At 42.1% G+C, this 11249-nt stretch overlaps 1 protein-coding gene across 1 annotated transcript; it reads right to left on the bottom strand.

Annotated features, from left to right (window-relative positions):
* Positions 1-6313: 6313 nt before the first annotated feature.
* On the bottom strand, positions 6314-8095 carry LOC129719848 (uncharacterized). The gene is made up of 3 exons (XM_055671256.1): positions 7908-8095; positions 6503-7167; positions 6314-6450 (listed from the first exon to the last, which is right to left on the bottom strand). The coding sequence occupies exons 1-3, from the start codon at positions 8093-8095 to the stop codon at positions 6314-6316; spliced, it is 990 nt and encodes a 329-aa protein (XP_055527231.1).
* Positions 8096-11249: the final 3154 nt, after the last annotated feature.

Raw genomic sequence — 11249 nt, 5'->3', positions numbered from 1 at the left:
AGTCTTTCTTCTCGTATTCTTATCAAATGTGAGGTTTTGAACTGTCCTGTGATTGACAATTTTGAAAGGCTAATCGAATTAAACTCCCAAACATTAAACTCATGACATTGTATTTCAATCACATATCCCACAATATTAATCCTTCCTCGTATATTCCAAATCGTGTCAGCTTGTTTGTTTTGAAATACTTCTGATCCCACTGTGTTTTTCGACATTTCCATGATAGAAGAAACTCGTGGAATCCCGGATCACTTACGTGTGCAGCAGATCCCCAAAATTTTTTATAATAAATATCGAAACATCAACTGCGATAACATGTTCTAAACTGATGGGTCACTTTTCAATGGCCCACTGGGTTCGGTATCTTCAATAACAATATCACCGTCTCCCATAAGCTCGATAATCCTGCGTCTGTTAACGTCGCTGTTCCTGATTGGGCGTACCTTGACACTTCGATAGTCTCACTGGAGGCCACTAGCCTAAGTCTTCAGATTACCGACAGAGCACTAAACTCGCAACGCAGTCTTCGGACACATCCGTAGTAAGATGTATATCACAATCCGGCACAGAAAGTCACTTTATTTGTAACTTAAGAACATCTCTTTATTAATTATATACTTCCAATTTATTCTCGACTTTTTAGCGCGGTTCAGTAATATTGCTTAACGATCGAATAAAAACTGACTCTGGTACAAGTGGGGTACGGCAATATATGCCACTAGTGGTGAATTCAGCACCCGATCTCACACGATCGAATGTTGATTGCTATCCTTATTTGACCTAATCTGATAAGCGCGATAGCACGATAAGAGTAAATTATAGCGAGAGAGAAATATTATGGATCACGTTTGAGTTGCCAGTAAATCTTACTCATCGAATCTTAAACACGCCGGCCGCCTTGAAACCAGCCGGGTTTCAATTACGTTTGCTCTTTTACTTTAAATTACAATTAGTTTTCTGACTTCTACTTAGATACTAATAATAATTGAACAATTTGTGTTTGGTTTGAATTTTTACTTTGTTGTTTTCTGCTACTCCATTGCTTGTCGACACCGAGCCCTCTCGATGCACCTTCAGCCTTTCCTTTGGGTGGTACGAAATCTGTTGCCTTCTAGCGGGAACGATTTCGGATAGTGATGCTTGCGATCAGAGCCGGATTTACGATTGTGGGGGCCCGGGGCCCAGTTTACAGTGGGGGCCCCAGAATAAAACAAACCCGTTTTTTTATCGTACGAGTTAAAAACACTTATTTCTCATTGAAAAGTTACCAAAAATTTGCTAGAATTTTTTCTTACGAGTTTTTTTTTGCAGAGAACTTATTGATTGAATAATCAACATTCAGCTCCTTCAGAATATTGTACCTTCAACTTTTTTTCTTGATATCTGAAAAACAAAAACCTACCGCAATTCGAAAAAAATGCGATCCGCAAGCAAAAATTTGCACACAATTTGAGAAAGACTGCGCAAATATAAGGCTACGCTGGCAATAATCTACAGAACCTAGGAAAAAACTAGGGGTAAGCGGGGTAAGACCGCCCCCTTAAGCAATTCTGTTTATAGAAAAAAAAGTTGCGGCTGCAATTTCATTTTTTCTTCGCTAAGAGGTTCTTCTATTCAATACCCGCATTTAAAAAATAAGAACTGAAATATTTTTGTTTATTTTCCAGTTTTTTTTTTCAATTTTTAAAAATTCATTGAAAATGTGCAGATCTTTTTCATGCGGGGTAAGCCCGCCCACCAGCGGGGTAAGATCGCCCACCATTTTTTGAGGATGAACAATATTTTTAGGGCCGAAACGGTTGATTTTATCGGTATAGTGTCTCTGACAAAGTTGTGGATGGTATTTTTTTTCTTCTTAAATAAAATATACACTGTAAAAAAGCAGAAAAAAAAAATTCTAAGTTTCAACTTATTTTGTTTTCTGATTATTCAAGTTCAGATCAATGTTTAGGTAACTTTTTTGGTTTTCAACATAAATAAATTTTTCAGAATTGGGGGTTTTCAAGATATTGAATTCATAATATACCTATCTTTAAGCTAAAAATTAAAACTCATTAAACCTGTCTGTATGATTCTTTTGAAGACTTATTATGTATAGAAAAATACTAATAATTATTCTTTCGTTTATTTATATTTTCAATTTTCTATGTTTTTTTTTTTTTTGAAGAACAAAATTATCAACGACTCTATACACCAAACAAACCGTCCAAAAAAAAATTCTTCACAAAAATTTAGCAAATAATATTTCTATTACTCCATGATCCAACAACCATAAAATTTTAGCTTACCTTTTGTAGATTTTACAGGCAAAAACATATTTTTTCAAATAAATTTGAAAAAAAAATATATTTTTAATTCTATTTTTATATCTTTTCTTTAAATTTTTTTAGAGTGTGTATTTTTTTCGGAAGTAAAAAACTACTATTTTCAATTCTGCCGGAGACGTCATACCAATCAAACAAACCGTCATGGCTCTAAAATTATTTTGGTTCATTAACACCATTTTCACACAGGTTTACTTTTTTCAAAAATAAGTCTTGTTAAAATATATTACTAGAAAAGCTTCAACCAAATTGAAAATGGTCGATTAACATCGATGTCTTATGTGGCTTGAAGTTGCTTTACTGATCCTGTAAATATTCCCTTTGTAGTCTCGAGGCATTTGGGTCTTGAAGTAAAACAACAAGCAGTTGGATACGTGGCGGTTTTACCCCTTGTATAGTGGGCGACTTTACCCCCAGTGGAACATTTTCATATTTGACCGAAAAAGTAGTCAAAATTACAAGATTACTCACGGCCTTCGATATTCCCGAAAGAAGATAGATTCAGGCAAGCGAATAAACGTATATTCACGAACAAAACAATAGATTTTTAGACTGAAAAACCTTAAGTCCCGTTGCCGCAAAACAATAGCGCATTGACTGGTTGCCAGCTGAAAGGTTGTTTTTGATTATTTCTGCGACCGTTCGCGCACTATCAAAACAGAAAAACGTGCAAAATGTTATGTAATTATACTGTGATAGACACGTTAAAGAAATTTTTCAATTATTTTATAACTTGGTAGTAAAACTACAGTGGGCGGTCTTACTCCGCAGGGCGGTCTTACCCTGTTTACCCCTACACACTTCTGCAGGTCAATAAAATCTGCACACGGACTCTGAAAATCTGCATTTTGCAACGCAAATCTAGTATCCCTGATTCGGATAGGTAAACTTATTTTCGGAATCAACAGCAATGTATTAAAAAAACTTGTGGATTATCTTCTTTCCTGCTTGATTTCCTATGCGCGCTGGTTCGATTCAAATGGTGTGTTGATGTGTGTCATTTCAAGAGAATCGAAGGTGAAATCTTATGGATGTGGTTGTGATATTGGCGCTCGCGAAAAAATAACACTGAAGGAAAGTTTCAGATTGAAATGGTCTGTTCAAATTTTCTTACTGTAAATTGAACTTTTGATTGAATCTCATTTTTGATAGAGAAAAGAACTTTTTCTCGTTTTGTGGGGGCCCCAAAAATGTGGGGGCCCGGGGCCCGGGCCCCCTGGGCCCCCCCTTAAATCCGGCTCTGCTTGCGATGAATCTAGATGAAACCTTCGTGGTTGGTGTGGTGTTGTGTACTTCTATGCTGGACTTCAATTGATGAACTCGGATGACTAGATCGTGCTGTATGAATGACTTCCTTCATTTCGTCGTGTAGCTCTTTGTGCATGATAGCCAGGTGTGTGTATTGGTTGGTTGTTTCCTCGGAATAAAACTGATCTAGTATACAGACGAGATTTTTTGTAAAACCGGAACAACTTACCACACAGGGCTTTAACGGCGCCTGTATATTTGCGATGATGATGCCTGTGTGATGTATAGGAGAATGGCTTAACTGGGCTGCGGAGGCGCTCATTAATGATAATGAATGCAGCAGCGGGTAATGATAATGCAGCAGCGGGTTTAGTGGCCGTCTGCTGTTGATTGCTGGATGTTGTCTCGGATTGGGAGAACGCAAATTTTCGATATTCCCCTATCGAAACAACCGTCCTTGGTACGTACAGTGACCACCCTGATGTTGCCATATGTACCGGCGAAGATCTTGGTTACACGTGCTAAAGGAAGCATTTGAGTGTTGGTGCATTATCATCCTTGAGCAGGACCATCGTTCCTACTGCTACATTGTCGCGTTTTTTAGTCCACTTGGTGCGATTATGAAGATCAGATAAATACTGTGTGCTCCATTTTTTCCACAGTTGCTGTGTTACACTCTGGGCTCGTTGCCACATTGACAGTCGGTTAATAGGGATTTCTTGTAGATCAGGCTCTGGAATTGCGGTGAGTGGACGATGCACTAAGAAATGCCCAGGCGTAAGTGCCTCGAAGTCATTTGGATCGCTGCTAACCGGTGTCATTGACAAGAGTTTAACACTGCCTCGATCTGTTCAAGTGCTGTTTGCATCTCATCGATGTTAAGAGTTCTCAGTCCGATGGTTTTTCTAAAGTGATTCTTAAATGACTTCACTTGCGCCTCCCAAAGTCCACCAAAGTTTGGTGAGCGAGTAGGAATGAACCGAAAATCAATATCGTCCTTTACTGCTTGCTTTGTGATTGAATCTTGAAATTGCTGGCTACGAAACAAATGGTAAAGCTCGGCCAACTCTCTCTTGGCACCAACAAATGTAGTAGCGTTGTCGCACATTATGAGTTGAGGTTTTCCGCGCCGAGCGACAAACCGTTTCAGCGCTGCAAGAAACGCCTCAGTAGTCAGGTCAGTTACGAGTTCTATATAGACTGCCTTCACAGTTAGACTGACAAATATTGCCACATAGCATTTCACTGGCCTGGCACGACGGTTAGGATAGCTGATCATGAATGGGCCACAGTAGTCTACTCCAACTTTTAAGAATGGCGATGACGGTGTTACTCGTTCTGGTGGGAGATCAGCCATAAGCTGTTCTAAGATCCTTGGTTTGTTCTTGAAGCAGTCGACACACTCATGGATGATTCTCCTGTCTAAGCTGTGAATAGCAGTTGGCCAAAATCTTTCTCGGACAGATGCAACTAAAAATTGTTGTCCGGCGTGAAACAAACGTAAATGGTAGTGCCGCAAGACTAACGTAGCTAATGGATGATGGTGGTGTAAGATGAATGGATGCTTCCTAGACTCTGGAACGGACACGTGGGAAAGTCGCCCGCCGACACACATTACATTGTTATTTGACATTTGCGGATGCAGGCTTCGAAGTGAAGAACCTTCTTGAACATGGCCATGCTTTTCCAAGCATCGTAGCTCAGCTGAATAACATTCCTGCTGGGACAAGCGCACTAGTACAAGTGTGGCTTGCTCTATCTCTCCGTACGTAAGATTTCCCAACCTTCTCTGTTGTCGGTGACAGACTTGAGAATTATGCCTGAAGCGCAATAGCCACGCTACCAATCGGACGAGCTCTGTGTACGACGATCTGAGGCTGAAAATTTCACTCGGTGGAAATACTTGAGTTGGGAATGCGGACGTAGCTCGTTCTTCTAGAAGCTCAGGCTCGATCTCTGCAGGGGTCCCTTCCACGTCTTGAGGCCAACAATTTGAAGCTTGACACAACCAACGCGGGCCCTCAAACCAAAGCCATTGGTACCGTATATACAAACATGCTCCGTATGCAACTTCGGAGGCATCGCAGAAACCATGCAACTGGATCTGAGCCCAATCACGGCTGCAACCGATCCAACGCGGTACGGATAAAGATTCTAACGCCAACAAATTTTGTTTGTATTCGCGCCATATTGTCTGAAGCTGCTCATCCAACGGATCATCCCAATCGCACTTCAATCGCCACAATTGCTGAATAAATATCTTTGCCTGCACTACTACTGGTCCTACCAGTCCTAATGGATCAAATAGGCATGCAGCATCGGGATGAACACCTCGCTTGGTGATAGCTGATGCGGTGGACCTCCACTGCGGAAAAGTGAAGCAAACTATCGTAGTCCCAACGTCTTAACCGTGGAATCAGAGGAGTTGAATTCCAGAGCGGATCGATCATCACGTAGGTGTTTCGGAAGATTCGCCAGTAATTTAGCAGCATTTGAGTTCCACTTCCTGAGAGTGAATCCAGCAGAATTTGTTACTTCCGTCACCTCTGCAATCAGCTGATTTGCTTCCTTGATACTGTCAGCTCCCGATAGCATGTCATCGACATAAAAGTCCTTTCGAATTACCCGGGAGGCGAGTGGATGTGACGATTAGCAATGTTCTCCCAGCTTCGTAAGACATTTTGTAGCGAGATATGGCGCACTAGCAGTTCCGTATGTGACAGTGGTGAGTTGATATGATTTTAAGGGCTGATCTGCAGAATCTTTCCATAAAATCCTTTGTAGATGTTGATCTGGCGGTTGAACTCGTACTCGAAAGCGAAGCGATGGAAGCGGAAACGGGAAATAATCGAGAACAAGTCGTCCTGAACGACTGCCCCTACCATCAGCGCATCGTTCAAAAAAAAAACCAGTTGACGTGCGACAAGAACCGACAAAAACTACACGGAGCTTGGTCGTTGTACTCTCCGGCTTTATTACTGCATGGTGGGGCAAATAGTATACAGGCCCCTGGCATAGTTCATCGTCCACTTTTTTCATATGTCCCAATAGCAGGTATTCATGGATGAATTCAACATACATCGCCTTCAATTCTGGATTAGCGTCGAGTTTTCTCTCCAAACTAGCAAACCGCTTTTGCGCAATGCTTTTCGATTCTCCTAGCTTCACAATCTCTAACTTCCGTTTTGGCAGTGTTACTACAAGTTTCCCTTCAGCATCGCGGATGGTTGTGCGCTCAAACAGTTCTTCGCATGCAGTCTCTTCAAGTGAGTGAGTGCTGCTTACCTTGCAGGCCTCTAACTCCCAAAACCTAGCGATTAACTCTTGGAGATCCACAGTGGAACTAACGTAGGTAGCCGTACATGGACTGGGAGCTTGATCAGATACTCGTCCGGAGATCACCCACCCAAAAACAGTTTCTTGCAATGTTGGGCCACTTTCGCTTAACCTCTTTTTGCCTGCTTCGAGTAAGTCATAATATACTCCAGCACCAATTATCATATCAATCGGTCCCGGTTTACCATACGATGGATCAGCTACAAGGTCGCTAGACAGATGGCTTAAGTTGATCTCGACTGGACTAATCGGCAGCGTTCTTGTAATCCGTGGTAGCACGTAGAACTGTATATTCTCAGCAAATGACGATATCAAAGGTAGGCGCGGTTGAATGTTGGCATCAACGTACTTAGTTGACGTTATGCTGCCGTTACCAATACCTTAAACCTTCAGAAAGGTAGGTGACTCTCGGAATTTCAACCTTTTCGCGAAATTGTTAGTCATATAGCAAAGTTCTGAACAGGAATCTAACAATGTTCTGGCAAACGAAAAATTTCCATACTGATCAGCAACATCGCTGTGGATATGAGTACTTGTCGTGGAGCTGATTGAACGACGGTTTTGAGAGTAGCTGTCGTATGTTGGTCTGTAATGGGTTTCGCGTGAGTGGTTTGATCTGTGCGTGTTACGGGATATGAGGTTGAAGGTTTTTGTTGGGAAATTATTTGAGGTGTTGTGTTTTGTGTCTGACCTTATGGTTTCTGCTGTGTTCGTACTGGTTGAGGCCCTATGGTCTGTTGTCTATCTTGCGTTTGCGAAGCAGAATTGTTTGCCGGTTTCAAAACGTTTAGCCTGTCTTCGTGATGCAAAAGAGTATGGTGTCGTCTGCCGCACCGATTGCATGAGCCTCTGGAACACCCTTCAGCGAAATGACCCGGGGTTAAACAATTTCGGCAAAGCCGTTTCTCGTTGACATCTTTCACTCTTTGCGACACTGACATGGCTCTAAATTTATTACATCGGAACACTAGGTGGTAGGAGTCTCCACAAAACACGCACCTTTTGGCCATCTCTACAGCTGCATGCGTAGCAGACAGGCGTGGCCCTCGTGGGTCGTCTATGTTTGGATTAACTGGCACAATCGATTGCGAAACTGCACATTGGTCACGGAGGCACTCTATAAGGACTTCATACTTCGGCACCTCTTTCGAGTTGTGGTGGGTTTCCCATTGACGTAGCGTTACCATATCTAGACGCGAGCAAACCATATGAGCAAGAATTGTTGACCAATCAGCAGGGTTTTCTCCAATTTTGGTTAGCATCTGCAAATTCTTATCAAATTCGTTGATCAAGTGATTAAGGGCATCCAAATTTTCCTTCCGCAATGGCGAAAATGGCATCCAAGTGCGCTTTTACAATAAGCTTTTTATTTTCGAACCTTTTCTCCAACTGTCGCCAAGCCACTTCATAGTTGTCAGCGGTAAGCTCAGTGGAACTGATTTCTCGAAACGCGTCATTAGCAACTGAGGACCGCGAATAAGTGAATTTGTCGATATCGTCAAGCTGATGATTGTTGTGTATTAAACTCCGGACATGTCTCGAAATGTAACCCAATCCTTTGTCTTGCCAGTAAATTATGGGAGCTTGATATCAGGCAGCTTAACCTTCGACATGACTGGTTGAACTGCAGCAGGTTCAGCTTCGGGAACAAAACGTCTGAACGGAACCTCCGTCTTGGGTCGCAGAGCAATAAGCGTGGCCTTGACTTCGAAGTATTCTTCTTCAACAAGTCGAATCGCTTCCTCACACTCTTCCTCACGCTGAATTTCCAACGCTTGCAAGCGCTCATTCCGTTGATCAGCAGGTTCCTTTGTGTCTATCTTTGCATCTTCCTCGTCGATACTCAATTCGATCTTGCGACGGACAGTGTTCCTGAACGTCCGTGGGCTGATTTCGTTAGCAAATCACAACGCTTTTAATTTGTTATAATGTAGCTTAAGCTGTAAATTTATTTTGAAGTAGAATACTTCTCTCAGGAAGTTCGGCTACATAGGGATGTGAAATGAAAATCTAAAACCGAAAAAAGTTTAAAATATGTCCAATTTCAAATGCTAATAAATCGGTTAGTATTCGATGGATTTCCTTCGTTCTTGCAGCAATAGATTGGAAAATCTTTTAAGATTCTTCCCAAAATAAGATAATTGTAATTTTATTATTCACACTATTGTACTATTGAAAATAGTCAAGCCTTGTCAAAACGAAAAATTCGACCTCTGATTGGTCGTTATATGCTTGCTTCCCAAGCACGGTCGACAGGATCATATATCTTGTAATTGAAAACATGCTATTTGGCCTATATAAGAGCCTGTTTCAGCCGGAGCCGCTCATAATAGTTCTAGACAGCGACAACAGCAGTCGTCCTTCCTTAGCAGCAGCACTAGCCCTGTGGTTGGTCACCACGTCTCAGGAGCAGCGCGGTTTTTCTCAAAGTGTGTCGCCAGACTGCCATTATTCCCCCACTGTCAGGGCAACATGAAGATTGCCATCAGGAAATCCAATTTTGGAAATCATAATGCCTTTTTCAAGGCAAATAAATAAGTCATTGAAAGTTAGTAATTTTTGTCAACGCAAGCAAGCATTCTGTGTTGCATCCTAGCAATTTAAATTTGTCGCACCCGTCGAATTTACTAATGTGAAATAGCTTCCACAGTGCATGTTGTCCGTGTATCTTAATTCCCCCAATGTTAGGGCAGCTCAAAGGTTGTAATTTGCAACCGATTTTGAACCGCAAAATGCTTTTTTCAAGGCAAATAAAATAATTGAAGGTTAATAATTCTCTGGCATCAACACAAGCAGACATTCTGTGCGGGATGCAATCAAATTCTGTTGTAGTTGTCTAATTTTTACCTTATTTAGTAAACCCCCCACTGTAGGGGCAGCACAAAGGCTGCGATCAGCATAACCGACATTGAATAATAAACTGCCCTGTTAGAACGCATTCACAAAAGCAGTTAGTTCGACTATGCAGAGCTAATATGAAGTCGATTCAATCAATCAGCATAAACAGAATCTCGTCGTCTCCCAGCTGCCAAGTTGCAACATGATGCAACACGCAACAGCGAGCAAACGAAATCGTTTGATGTTACAAACCGTAATAAGATACGGGTTAAAACCGTTGCGTGTGTGAGAGCACCATCGGTGCTTATTCGCTGGATACACTATCTACTGTCTACTGAACGCAATAATCTGCTTACATGCGACACGGGGACGGGAACATTTTCTTCAACCAAGCTGCACAACACGACACAAAACATGTTATTTTGCTGCTTCAATGAGAGTGCTATCGGTCCGGCTCGACAGAATGTTCACAAGAAATCATTTTTGTGCATCCATGCTACGAAACTGAGGAAAAACTTTAGAAACTGAAAAAAGAGGTGGAGCTTGTCAAATGATCGCTCTGAGCCAGAATAAGTCACACATATTTTTCAAGTTATATCATTCCACCACGTACGAAAAATAATTCATTCCTATTTTCATCCCTATATAAGAGCCTGTTTTAGTCGAAGCCGCTCATAATAGTTCTGAACAGCGACGACAGAAGTCCTCCCTTAGCAGCAGCGGGAGCGAGCAGTGGGTACCATCGATAGCGGATAGCGGCCACAACTGTGGCATGGCTGCGGATAAGCGTAGCAGTTTCAGCGGATCTCATCATCGATAGCAGCAGGGCCAGCAGATGCAGGTATAGCGGATACCAATGGCGGCCACAACTGTGGCATGGCTACGGATAGCGTTGCAGTTGCAGTTGCTATGCATAGCGTAGCTGTTGCAGCGGGTATATCAGCATCGATAGTAGCAGGGTCAGCTGATGCAATGACACTTCCTTCACTAAAATGCTGTTTCAGTGTGGTAGCGGGAAGCATCAGCAGCAGGCTTGCATGAAGTGAATACATCAGCCAGCAACTTTCTCTAAGGCCTCTGCCATAGTAGACGCTTTAAGCGGCGCGAACCGATTCGCTCGGCCGTAGGTAAATGTGCAGCTCTACTGATGGCTGTACATTAACCTACAGCCGAGCGAATCGGTTCGCGTCGCTTTTCTATTATAGCAGAGGCGTCGCGTCTATTATAGCAGAGGCAGAGGCGTCGCGTCTATTATAGCAGAGGCCTTATGGAAAAGGTGTATCATTTTGTTCAGAAGAATATTATTGTCGGTAATATTACAGAGATGCGATTGCGTGAATCCGATTTTGAATTGAACAATTGTTCTTTTGAGAACTAATAACACACTTATTTGAAGAGTTAATAGCTAATAGCAGTAAAGTGACAGCCTCAGCGGTAGATGCAGATGCAGCCGGTACTTCCCTGAGGCCGATGTGGAAGTAAATGGGAGCAGCCGGCGAAACT

Source organism: Wyeomyia smithii, chromosome 2 (assembly GCF_029784165.1).
Source record: "Wyeomyia smithii strain HCP4-BCI-WySm-NY-G18 chromosome 2, ASM2978416v1, whole genome shotgun sequence".
Taxonomy (NCBI): Eukaryota; Metazoa; Arthropoda; class Insecta; order Diptera; family Culicidae; genus Wyeomyia; species Wyeomyia smithii.
Note: the sequence above shows the minus strand (reverse complement) of the source record. Positions and strands in the feature narration are given on the sequence as shown.